We start from the raw sequence: 12,832 nt of genomic DNA, 5'->3' as shown, positions 1-12,832 counted from the left end.
GGAGCGAGCTGCCAGAGCCTGAGGTCAGGGCACCACGTTTCCTGCAGGGAGCCTGTGCCCGCCCCATCCTGGGGCACTGAGGGCCTGGCTGGGTGGGTGCGGGTCCCCTTCCTGTGGGTGTGGACGGAACAGCCCTGCGATGCTGGGAGGACCCAGCCTGCGAGCGTCCACACCCGCTGTGTGTCCGTCCCGCGGGCGCTGTGCCGGGGCCGGCGGGGAGGACGCCATGACCCCCGCCCTCGTGGTCCTGCTCTGCCTGGTGAGACTGGAAGACGGGGAGGGGAGCCCCTGGTCTGGGAGGGACCCCGCCCCGCCCCCAGCCAGGCCCTGCTCCCTGGAGACCCCAGGCTCAGGAGCCCCGGGGAGGAGAGGACCTGCGCAGGGGCAGGGCAAACCTCTCACAGGGAGCTCTCCTCCAGGGCTGTGCGGGCCCCAGGACCCGAGTGCAGGCAGGTGAGCGTGCCCTCACGGTGCCGGGTCCCCCACCATGGGACAGGGCCACCCCGGGCAGCTGGGTGGTGGGGACAGCAGCCCTGTCTGGTGAGGAGGGCGTCTGGGAGGGTCCCGGCCTCGAGGGGATGTGATCCTGGGACCCAGCCTCTGGTTTCCTTCCAGGGACCCTCCCCAGACCCAGCCTCCGGGCTGAGCCAGGCTCTGTGATCGCCCTGGGCAGGCCTGGGACCCTGTGGTGTCAGGGGACCCTGGAGGTCCAGGAGTGCTGTCTGTATAGAGAGGGAATCCCAGAGCCCTGGGACAGAGCGATGCCCCTGGAGCCCGGAAACAAGGTCGGGTTCTCCATCCAACACATGGCTGTGGAGTACGCGGGGCGCTACCGCTGTGTCTGCGTCAGCGCTGCTGGCTGGTCAGAGCCCAGTGACGCCCTGGAGCTGTGGGTGTCAGGTGAGGGTCACGCAGGGTCCCAGCCCACAGGCTGTGCCCTCAGGGAGGGGTCTGCTCCCAGGGGTCCCCCTCTCATAGCACAGCCCAGCCTGGGGGTACCGTAGAGGGTGAGCCGCACCTCACACGGCTGTTCCTCCTCTCCCAGGAGCCTACAGCAAGCCCAGCCTCTCAGCCCTGCCCAGCCTCTCAGCCCTGCCCAGCGCCGTGGTGACCGCAGGGGGCAATGTGACCCTCCAGTGCCGCTCCCAGCTGGGATTCCACAGGTTCATTCTGACAGAGGAGGGGGCGCCCTCGGCCGCCAGGACCCAGAGCTCAGAGCTACGCCCCGGCACGGAGTTCCAGGCCCTGTTCCTTGTGGGCCCCGTGACTCCCGGCCGCAGGTGGGCGTTCCGATGCTATGGCTCCTACAGGGAGAATCCTTCTGTGTGGTCGGAGCCCAGTGATGCCCTGGAGCTCATGGTGACAGGTGAGGAAGTGACAGCCTGAGCAGGAGCTGGGTAGGTCACGGGGACGCTGAGAGGAGACATAGATGGGAATTGGGTGAGGGGCCTGGGGCTCCTGGACCTTACACCCAGAGTGAGGGCGGTGGGACCTGCAGGGCAGGAGGGAGAAGGGTGTGGGCGGAGCCAGCGTGCAGACCCGCCCCCTACCCTCCTGACCCAGCAGGGCCCTCAGTGGTCCCTGCAGAGGGCCTGACGGGGTCACACAGGGACTTGGGGTCTGCCCAGGGCACTGGCCGGCAGCCCAGTCCGGGCTCCCACAGGGGCTGGAGCAGGTGCAGTGCTGGTCAGCACCCGCCCAGGACGGGCCTCACACCCCGGGGTGTCTATTAGAGTAGGACAGAGACTATCGGGCCCAGTGGGGCCTGGCCATGGCCCAGGGTGGGCCCCGGAGCTGCTCCTGTAGGGAGAAGCTCGCCGGGCTGTGGGTGCCATGTGGACCGTCCCCTGCGGAGCTCGCCTGGCGGCTCCAGAACACGGAGTGATGTGTGGGTGACTCACTCGAGGACCATCGCGAGAAGAGAGCCTGGGAAGCATGGAGTTTGGAGCAGGCCGGGGTCTCCTCCTCCTCACCGTGCCCTCCGTGTTCTCAGGAGGACCGGAGCCCAGCAGCCCCTCCCACCCCCAGCCAGGCTCCCCCGCTGGTGAGTGAGCTACAGGCTGGACCCAGGGCTCAGGCTGCTGCGGGGAGGTGGGGCTTGGGTGACTGGGTCTGGCCGGCCTCGGTGACCCCTCCGTGCACCGCCTCCAGCCCCAGCTCCCCAGGACCACACCGTGGAGAACCTCATCCGCATGGGCGTGGCGGGCTTGGTCCTGCTGGGCCTCGGGCTGCTGCTGGCGGAGGCTTGGTACAGCCAGAGAAGGACCCGGGCTGCAGGCCGGCAGTGACCTGGAGAGAGGACAGCGCTGGGTCAGAGAGGCTGTGCCCCTGGGGCGGGGGATGGGGGAGTCCGGGCATGCGCGGTGAGAAGCCGCGGGAAGCGGGCGGAGCTCACCTGGGGTTGCTGGAATCCTGCTCAGGGGCAGGGACCCCGGTGGCCCCCGGGGACGGTGCTGCTTTCCCCGGCTCCCACGTGCATTCTGGGAAGGGGCTCCGGCCTCCCGCAGCCCTGCCCTGCGGGCTCCCTGCGGTTCTGTGCTGTTCCTCTCCAGGGACCACACGTTGCTCAGTGGCCCTGGGTGTCCACAGGAGGGCGGGCACAGCCGCCCACCGAGAGGGCGTCGCCGGGATTGGTTCCCCTGACCTTCAGCAAGTGGGCCAGGACGTGGGCGGGACACCTGTCACTCAAGATGGATTGAACATTCCAGTCACCAAGGGAGGTGATGACACGTGGGGTCAGATGAGGGAGGTCACAATTAATGGATCCAGGCTGGCGCTGTGGCTAGTGGGTAAAAGCTGCCGCCTGTGGTGCCAGCATCCCTGTGGGTTCCAGTTGGCATCCCAGCTGCTCCACTTCTGATCCGGCTCTCTGCTGTGGCCTGGGAAAGCAGCAGAAGATGGCCCAAGTGCTTGGGCCCCCGCATCCATGTGGGACACTCAGATGGAGCTCTGGGCTCCTGGCTGGGGGTCAGCCGAGCTCCAGCTGGGAGGGCCCACTGGGGAGTGAACCAGCAGATGGATACCTCTCTCTCTCCTTCTCTCTGTCACTCTGATTTTCAAATAAATAGTTTTAAAATCTTGTGGCTCATCAAACTCTAAGGTAAAATCCCAGATGACCGTGGGACTCCGCCCTCCGAGGGGAGCACTCAGAAGTGACAGACAGAAAGTGTGTGCAGGGTTTTCAGGCACGGAAAGTTCAAGGTCATCTGGATTTCCCAGTGCACAATTAACATAAACCCCACAGCACAGCGGCTCTGGCGGATGGCAGCACCGGTGTTCTGGGAGAGTGCGGATGCCTGCCCGGCTTCCTCTGGGGGCTGACTACCCTGCACGTCTGCGTTTTCCACACAGTTCAGTGAGGCGGGCTTGAAGGAGCACGGTGGATTCTGCTCCCATGTTTCCCATTAATGGGCTGAGGACTCCACCCACCACAGTGTAGCATAGGGAAAAAGCCAACACCTGCAGTGCCCGCATCCCATATGGCCACAAGTTCAAGTCTTGGCTGTTCCACTTCTGATCCAGCTCCCTGCTAAAGAGCATGCAAAAGCAGCAGAGGATGCCCAGAGCTTGGGCCCTGCACCCACGTGGGACACCCACAGGAAGCTCCTGGCTCCTGGCTTCAGCCTGGCCCAGCCATCTGGGGAGTGAGCCAGTGGATGGGAAGCCTGTCTCTGTCTCTCTCTGTATCTCTCCCTCTGAAATAAATCAGTCAGTCTTTAAAAAAATTTTTTTAAACTCTTAGATAAACTCCTGGGTAAATATGAGCTCAGACTAAATCCCAGGGAATTGGCTGGGATTACAAAAACGAGGAACAAAGGAGAAAGTGGCTGAAAGGATCATCCCCAAACTTCAGAGCTCTGTGCACCATGGACGGCTCTCAAGGAACAGAAAGACAAGGAACACATTGTGTAAAGATCTGGAAGCCACAACAGGAAAAGCAAGGGAGCAACTCACTCAGCAACAGGAAGGGAAGTGAAAATAATGCCACAGAGAGGCACCCCCACGCCCACCACGCTGCTCACTCCTCAAGACAAAGTAGGCAGAGTGTGGTCAGGGTGTGGGGAAATCGCAGCCCTGAGTTGCGGCTGGATGTGCAGGGTTCGGCCACTGCGGCAAGAGGCTCGTAGTTCCTCAAAGCACCAGACCAGCGCCGGCCCAGCACGGAGCAGCCCACCCCCTGCACGGAGTCAGGCGCTCCCGTCCACCCACATCCTGGCAAGGGTCAGGGTCAGGCGAGCGCCCGCCAGTGTGCTAAGTGCAGGCTCCGTGGAGGGTTCTCACCGCCGAGGGCCCAGGGGGAGGCTCTGACAACCATCCAGGGACTGCGTGTGCACAGGCATCCATCCTAGCACGGCCGGCCAGGGACAGGAGCCGGATGTGCACCGGGGATGGGGGCTCGGGGAGGTGGGTCCCTGGCTCCATGGGAACTCTGCTGAGCCCAGGAAGCCGTGAAGTGAGGATGCGTGCGGCAGGGGTGCAGCCACACACAAAGGCCCTGGGTAGCACCGTTCCCAGAAACACCCAGGGCTGGGAGCCCACAGAGCCCTGGGGCTGGGCGGGGCTTGCAGGGCTGCCCACTGCATGGTGTGGGGCTTCCTCCTGGGGCGAGGACAGAGGGGGTCCTTGCATTTCTGCGGCTTTGCTGTGACGCCACAGAATGCACGCTTTGCCAGCTCCTGTTTCTGGGAGGGGGACTTCCTCTCAACCAGACGCAGCCTAAGGAAAGGACAGGTGCCTGCCGGTGCCTTTGCACCCGACGCTGTGATGAGCCACCCATGCATTCTCTCGTGGGGCCCCCGCCCCAGAGCAGGCAGCTGAGAGCTCCACCCCCAAACACGGCTGAGGATGGGGTCTTCCATTCTGTCTGGGACCCGAGACCGCTTCTGATTCACCTCTGGGGTCAGCGGGCGCTGCTAGGGACTTGTGAGGAGCGGTGCCTACCAGAACGGTGCTGTCCCCACGTCTGAATCTGGAAGGGACACTGAGGGACACTGAGACCGGAGTGCTGCGGCCACGGCCACCCAGAGAGGGGAGGATCGGGCATCTCCCCACCACAGAGACGCTGGGGGACGACGTCACCCCCGTGTCTTCCAGGAGCACGGAGCCCAGGTGCTCAGATCAGGGGAGGAGAGGCCGTGGGGGGCTCAGGACACAGGTGCTGGGAACCCCAGCCTCACACGGAGTGAGGGTCCACAGGAGCCCAGTCCCCTGCTCCCAGTCCCCCTCCATCAGAGAAACCCAGCACAGAATGTTGGGCACGGGACCGGCTGGTCTGGGGCTAGGGCACCCCCATGCTCTCAGTTCCCGGGGAAGCTCGGGGCCTCTGCCCCAAGACACCCTCCCCTCCTCAAGCTCTCATCAGGCCCCGCGCAGCAGCCCCCAGCAGGACCCCACCCCGGCCCGTGTCCCTTGTTGTCAGCTCTCCTGCACCTGCCACAGCCACCGCTGGGCTGCAGCTCAGCCACTCCCTGCAGTGTCTGCCTTCTTCATCTGCTCCTGACAGCTCCGAGAGGCCTGGAAGATTCCGTCACCTCCCCACTGGCCCAGCCCCCACATCTGCACTCAGCAGCTCAGGAAAGGGAAGTGCCTGCCTCGGGCCACCTGGCCTGTGCAGGGAGAACCAGAACCCTAACCAGGCAGCTCCTGGCCCCGCCCACGAAGGGCACCCCCTGGGTGGGGCTGGAGTGGGGAAGAGAGGCCGGGCTGCCACAGCACAGGGGGCAGCAGAGACGGGGGCCTGGTCCTAGCTGTCCCCAGTGCCCGCTGTGTCCTGGGCCTGTCCTCAGGGACAGCAGGGGGAGGTCGGGGAGGGGCTGCTCCCCTTCCTGTGAGGCCCCAGATGAGGAACCCGTGACGTCTCCCCGCTCATCTCCAGCCGGGCTCTGGGCCTGTGGCCCTCACAGCTGCTCTGCTCCACAGGGACCATGGGCGGCGGGGCCCTGACCCCGGCCCTCACTGCCCTCCTCTGCCTGGGTGAGCCGGGGACACGGGGAGAATGGGACCCCTCACAGGTGCGGGAGGGGACAGCGCCCTGCCCCAGCTGGGACCCCAGGGCTCAGAGGACCAGGGCGGGCCCGGGCGTCTCTGCAGGGGTGGGGAGTGGGGAGCAGCTCTCACGGGGACCTCTCTTCCAGGGCTGTGCCGGGCGCCAGGGGATGGGGCACAGGCGGGTATGTCCTCCCCTGACCTGGCTCAGCCCCGGGGGCCCAGGCAGCTCAGGGTTAAGGAGCCCGGGGGGGCTGGGCTGATGGTGATGGCTGGGAGGGGCTGGGAGTGGAGCTGGGGAATGGGGCGGGGAGGGGCGGCACCCGGGATCTGCAGCTCTGATTCCCTTCCAGGGACCCTCCCCAAGCCCTCCATCTGGGCTGTCCCAGGCCCCCTGGTCGCCGTGGGGAGCCCTGTGACCCTCTGGTGCCAGGGGTCTCTGCAGGCTGAGGTCTATCGTGTGCATAAAGAGGACAGCCTACAGCCCTGGGAAATGCGGCCCCAGCAGGACTCCAGACACAAGGCCAGCTTCGCCATCATCCAGTCCATGAGCTCCTACGACAGGGCAGTACTGGTGTGTGTATCAGACCCCGCTCGGCCTCTCCCAGCCCAGTGACCCCCTGACCCTGGTGGTGACAGGTAAGGGGGTCCCCTGCCCACAGAGGCTCCAGCTCACAGAAGGAAGCCAAGTGGGGTGCACGGGGCGGTAGCCCCCCCAACACGGCTCTGCCCTCCCCTGCAGGGATGTTCCCGGCGCCCTCTCTGTCAGCCCAGCCAAGCCCCGTGGTGGCGTCAGGAGGGGACGTGTCCCTCTCCTGTGGCTCTGATGAGGCGGGCATTGCCCATCTGCTGAAGGAGGGCGGAGCCAGCCCCCAGCACAGCCTGGAAGCCAGGTTCTCCCATGGGGCTGGGGAGTGGCAGGCCACCTTCCTCCTGGGCCCTGTGGACAGCACCCATGGGGGCATCTACAGGTGCTACCACGCTCACACCAACGCCGCCCACGTGTGGTCCCTGCCCAGCGACCCCCTGGAGCTCCAGGTCACAGGTGAGGGCCCAGTGCCCAGGGAGCCTGGGTGGGGGCGGGGGAATCGGGAACTCTGACCCCGCGTGGGCGGTGAACAGCTCAGACCCAGCCAGCTGTGGGATGCTCCCTCCACACCGCTGTCCTCTCTCCCAGGAATGTACAGGAACCCCTCCCTGCAGGCCCAGCCGGGGCCCTCGGTGCCCTGGGGAGCGATGGTGGCCCTGCGCTGTGGCTCCCAGGAGGCGATGGACACCTTTCTCCTGCACAAGGTGGGCTCAGGCGCCCCTCCCCAGCGCCTGCGTGTCCCGGGCTCCACCAAAGCTGTTCAGGCCACCTTCATGCTGGGTCCTGTGACCTCGGCCCACGGGGGAACCTACAGGTGCTACTGCGCCCACAGCACCGACCCCTACCTGTGGTCACAGCCCAGCGACCCCCTGCAGCTTGCGGTGTCAGGTGAGGGCCCCAGGCCTGTCCCCGCGGTCATCCTGGTCAGTGCAGGGCTGTCCCCAGGAGAGGGCTGGGCTGGGGAGCGGACCCGGGGGAGGTCACCAGGGCGTGAGCAACAGCAGAGGACTAAGCCCCGGTGCCCAGGTCACCCTCTGTGGTAATGGGTTTGGGAGGGCAGTGGGGGGGATGGATCAGGGGTGCTGGAGTTGGGATGGGAACTGGGCTGGGTGCACAGGCCAATCACAGAGCCCACGAGGATGGAGGCACTCCCTAGACACAAAGGTGCGCCGCCCCAGGTCACGGCCCCTGGCGGGGACTCCTCCGGGTCCAGGTCCCTGGGGAGAGGGGCAGGGTGGCCGTGTGGGCTGTGTGGTGGGGGCGGCTCAGGTGGGGATGCAGAGACCCAGCGCGGGCCTGGGGCACAGCAGTGCTCAGGGCACGGTGCTGTTTCTCACTCACAAGGGCACCTGGACACAGGGGGCACCCTCCCTGCCCTGCGCCTCAGGTCAGAGAACTGGAGAGCCAGGCCCAGTCCTGCGCAAGTTCTGGGCTCTCAGGCCGGGGAGCGGGGGGGGGGGGGGACCTGCAGGTGCCATGGCTCCCAAGCCCCGCCCCTTAACACCCCTCAGGGAGGTCGGGACCCTTTACTCTCCTGAAGAACAGCTCAGTGGGAGGGGCAGCAGTGGAGCTTCTGCCACTGTGGGGACCTCCTTCCCCCGACCCTGGTTGGGCTCTGATTTCCTGACCAAGTTCCCATCAGCCCAGAGGGAAGGGAAATTTCCCTTCGCCATCCCTGCCCAGCCTGGCCTGTGTCAGTGTGCGCACGTCATAGCTGTGTCCCTGCGGAGTGTCCACGGTGACGTTGGCTGTCTGTGTCCATGTTCGCTAGGAGTGGAGTTCTGTGCTTGTAACTATGCATAGTCACCGTTGGTCTACACGGTGACCTGGTTGTTCCTGGTCTTCTCACTTAGGAATCCTGACTGTGGAACACAGGGGCAGCACCGCCACTTAGTAAACACGTGTGTGTGTGAGTGTGTGTGTGAGTGTGTATGTGTGTGAGTGTGTGTGTATATGTGTGTGTGAGTGTGTGAGAGTGTGTCTGAGTGTGTGTGAGTGTGTGTGAGTGTGTGTGTGACTGTGTGAGTGTGTGAGTGTGAGTGTGTGTGTGTGTGTGACTGTGTGTTAGTGTGTGAGTGTGTGTGTGAGTGTGTGAGTGTGTCTGAGTGTGTGTGTGACTGTGTGTGTGGTGTGTGTGTGAGTGTGTGTGTGAGTGTGTGTGAGTGTGTGACTGTGTGTGTGACTGTGTGTGAGTGTGTGTTTGAGTGTATGTGTGTGAGTGTGTGTGACTGTGTGTGAGTGTGTGAGTGTATGTGTGTGAGTGTGTGAGTGTGTGTGACTGTGTGTGAGTGTGTGACTGTGAGTGTGTGTGTTTCTGTTTGTGTGTGTGAGTGTGAGTGTGTGTGAGTGTGTGTGTGCAAGCATTGTGAGAGTGTGTGTGAGTGTGTTGTGAGTGTATGTGTCTGAGTGTGTGTTGGTGTGTGTGAGTGTGTGTGTGAGCGTGTGTATGTGTGTGCACATTGTGAGTTTGTGTGTCTGAGTGTGTGCGTCTGAGTGTGTGTGTGAGTGTGTCTGAGTGTGAGTGTGTGACTGTGTGTGTGAGTGTGTGTGAGTTTGTGTGACTGTGTGTGTGTGAGTGTGTGTGACTGTGTGTGTGAGTGTGTGTGAGTGTGTGTGAGTGTGTGTGTGAGTGTGTGTGTGAGTGTGTGTGTCTGAGTGTGTGAGTGTGTGTGTGAGTGTGTGTGAGTGTGTGTCTGAGTGTGTGAGTGTGTGTGAGTGTGTGTGTGAGTGTGTGTGTGTGAGTGTGTGTGTGAGTGTGTGTGCATGAGTTTATGAGTGTGTGTGAGTGTGTATGTCCCATTGTGGCTGTGGCCAAGTGCTTGAAGACTTAGTTGACCACAGATAAAGAGGGCGGAGCAGCAGGTGCACAGGCTAAGGTGAGGGGAGGGGAGGCTGCCCTCGACGTTGCCCCTCTGTGTCTGACACTCAGGAGCCCCTGATGGCCCCCGCCAGCCGTGGGCCCGGGTCCTCAGTGCTGAGTCCATGGGGAGGGCGGGGTCTCCTCCTGCTCACTGTCCCCTCCCTATTCTCAGGAGGACCGGAGCCCAGCAGCCCCTCCCACCCCCAGCCAGGCTCCCCCGCTGGTGAGTGAGCTACAGGCTGGACCCAGGGCTCAGGCTGCTGCGGGGAGGTGGGGCTTGGGTGACTGGGTCTGTCCGGCCTCGGTGACCCCTCCGTGCACGCCCCCAGCCCCAGCGCCCCAGGACCACTCCCTGGAGAACCTCATCCGCCTGGGCGTGGCGGGCTTGGTCCTGCTGGGCCTCGGGCTGCTGCTGGCGGATGCTTGGTACAGCCAGAGAAGGAGCCGGGCTGCAGGCCGGCAGTGACCTGGAGAGAGGACAGTGCTGGGTCAGAGAGGCCGCTCCCTGGGGGCGGGAGGGGGGGGGTCTGGGGCACAGTGGGACCAGGGTCTGGTGCAGGGAGCTGTCTGGTATCAGGGCCTCTTCCTCCATTCAGCTGTGGACTTCTGCCCTGTGGCTGTGCCCTGGCCGCCTGGCTCTCCGGTGGGACAGCGCCACCTGCAGGCCGCATGTGGATCCGCACTCGCCTCCCGCTTTGCTCCGCCCTCACGGAGCCTCTTGCTGGTTTCTGGAGAATACAGTTCCCAGAGCGCAGCCCTGAGAACCCGCGTTTCCAGCCAAGCACACGGAGCTTGCGCCCAGTACCAGAATAAACGAGCGAAATCGGATCAGGGTGGGCAAGGTCCATCCATTTGGGGAGTGAACCAGATGGAAGACTTCTCTCTCGCTCTGTCTCGGTCTCTATCTCGCTCTGTAAGGCTTTCAAATAAATAAAATATATTATTTAAAAAGTTAGTGGTGTACAGCATTGGTAATGTAGTAAAAGTCAACAATCCATACACTTTAAAGGGCTGGTTTTGTGTCATGTGAATTTCAGCTCAATAAAGAAGGAAGTCGTTGTTTCTCGGAATTACCTTACAATCCACCAATTCCTCTCCTGCGTGTATAACCACAGGGATTGAGGCAGGAGCTCAGGCAGCTGTTTGGTCCACGGCTCAGAGCAGCCTCATTCACATGAGCCCAAACACGCAAGCAACCAGAATACGCACAACAGGTGAATGTGTGAACAACAGGCGGTATTTGTAGACACGGCTGATACTCTCCTGTTAGGAGAGAACGAGGGTCTGGACAGTCGTGGAGAAAGCCTGAAGATATGACAATACAGAAATCCGCCGGTGTCACACAGACACCATGGTCTGCTTCTGCTCTGAGAGGTGCCCGGGGTGCAGATTCAGAGGGCAGGACGTGGACTCGGGCGGGGAGGGAGCGTGCAGGTTCCTGCTGAGTGGGTCTGGGGTTTCTGTCTCCGCGAATGAAGGTGTTTGTGTCAGGTGCTGGTGGTACACGACACAGTGAATGTGAGAGGGAGCTACAGCAGTGAGGTAAATTTCTGTTAGGTCTGTAATCTGTGCTGTGTGAATTTCAGCTCGAGAAAGAAGGAAGACACAAATACCAACAACATTTTGCCACCTGTTTTTTCCCTTTAAATGAACACATAATGATGTAGGAGGCGCAGCATGGGATTCGAAGGTGTGCTGATCACTCCAGGGTGTTCCCATCTCATCATGTCTTGCGTTTGGGGCCCCAGCTCCTCTCCTCGAGTTCTTTGTAGAAACATAGAACAGGTTATGTGAGCGACAGTTGCCTCCTTGTGCTGTGCAGACAGAGCCATTCCTCTATCTGACTACACTTTGGGACCCGTGGACCAAACCTCCCTCCGTGTCTCCCCCCAGACCCTTTCAGCACCAATGATCACCATCCTACTCTGCTGCTACGAGATCAACTTTTCCAACTTCTGCGTAGAAGAGAGAACTTACACTGGATTCCTGGGAAGGCATATTTCACTAAACGTTCTCCAGGGACACCCATGTCTCCACAAATGACAGCGTTTCATTATCACTTTTTCAATACAGAATTACAGGGCTGGAAGAAGCTCCTGGCTCCTGGCATCGGGTCAGCACAGCTCCAGCCATTGTGGCCAGTTGGGGAGTGAACCAGCGGATGGAAGACCTCTCTCTGTCTCTCCCTCTCTCGGCTTCTCCTTTTCTGTGTAACTCTGACTTTCAACTAAATCAATCAATCTTTAAAAAATAAAATTGATTGAAAATAAATCTTAGTGGAGAATGGGAGTGGGAGAGGGAGGAGGAGGCGTGGGAGTGTGGGAAGAATCTCTCTATTCCTAGAGTTGTGCTTACGAAATTTGTATGCATTAAATGAAACGTCTCTTTGGGAAAAAATAATTATTGAACCTGGGCCGGCGTTGTGACTCAGCGAGTGGAGTGAAGGTGCTTACTGAGACGCCGGCATCCCACACGGGAGCACGGGTTCGAGTCTCAGCTGCTCCACTGCCATCCAGTTCCCGGCTGATGCACTTGAGAAAGCAGCGGGAGATGGCTCACATGCTTGGGCACCTGCACCCATGTGGGAGACCCGGATAGAGCTGCCGGCTCCTGGCTTCGGCTTGGTCCATCCATAGCCACTAGAGCCATTTGGGGAGTGGACCAGTAGACAGAAGGCCACCCCCCATAACTCTGCCTTTCAAACATATAAACAAATAAATCGTTAACAAATAAATAAAAGGAACCGAGCTCAAGGGAACAGGAAGTTGAGGGGTGATGGCTGCAGGCTGGGAAAGAATGGGGCGTGATTTTTTTAACAGATTCAGTTGTTCAGATGCTAAGACTTTTTAAGATTTATTTATTTGAAAGGTGGAGTTACAGGAAGAGAGGGAGAGACAAAAAAGAGAGGTCTTCCATCTGCTGGCTCACTCCCCAGATGGACACAACGGCGGGAGCTGTGCTGATCTGAAGCCAGGAGCCAGGAGCTTCCTCCAGGTCTCCCATGCAGGTGCAGGGCCCAAGGACTTGGGCCATCTTGTACTGCTTTCCCAGGCCATAGCAGAGAGCTGGATCAGAAGTGGAGCAGCCGAGACTTGAACCGGTGCCCGTATGGGATGCCGGCACTGCAGGTGGTAGCTTTAGCCGCTGCACCACAGTGCCGGCCCCAGATGGGGAGATCTAGAGCTGGGCTGCACAACGTCGCGCCCACGGTCCACTGAAGGCTGCAGCTGTGAGCAGCCCCGGGGCCACCGCATGGCCTGACGCATGCTCACAGCTCCCGCTCCCCCTGCCCTGCCCTGCCCCCCGCCTCCCCCACGCCCCCTGGAACAGGTGACCGAGCCCAGTTAGGAGCCGGGCGTCAGGAAGCTCCAGCTGCCGGCGATTGCCAAGGCCTCAGT

General features: G+C 61.6%; 1 protein-coding gene across 1 annotated transcript; it reads left to right on the top strand.

Moving 5' to 3' along the window:
- Positions 1–226: 226 nt before the first annotated feature.
- LOC133748683 (leukocyte immunoglobulin-like receptor subfamily A member 6) lies at positions 227–9,900 on the top strand. Its single transcript, XM_062177616.1, is given in 12 exon segments — positions 227–259; positions 420–453; positions 616–900; positions 1,046–1,366; positions 2,152–2,277; positions 5,920–5,973; positions 6,135–6,170; positions 6,339–6,540; positions 6,542–6,624; positions 6,728–7,041; positions 7,108–7,462; positions 9,764–9,900. Coding segments are annotated over 12 exon segments (1,980 nt in total).
- The last annotated feature ends 2,932 nt before the right edge of the window (positions 9,901–12,832 follow it).

This window comes from Lepus europaeus, chromosome 19 (genome assembly GCF_033115175.1).
Source record: "Lepus europaeus isolate LE1 chromosome 19, mLepTim1.pri, whole genome shotgun sequence".
NCBI lineage: Eukaryota > Metazoa > Chordata > Mammalia > Lagomorpha > Leporidae > Lepus > Lepus europaeus.
Note: the sequence above shows the minus strand (reverse complement) of the source record. Positions and strands in the feature narration are given on the sequence as shown.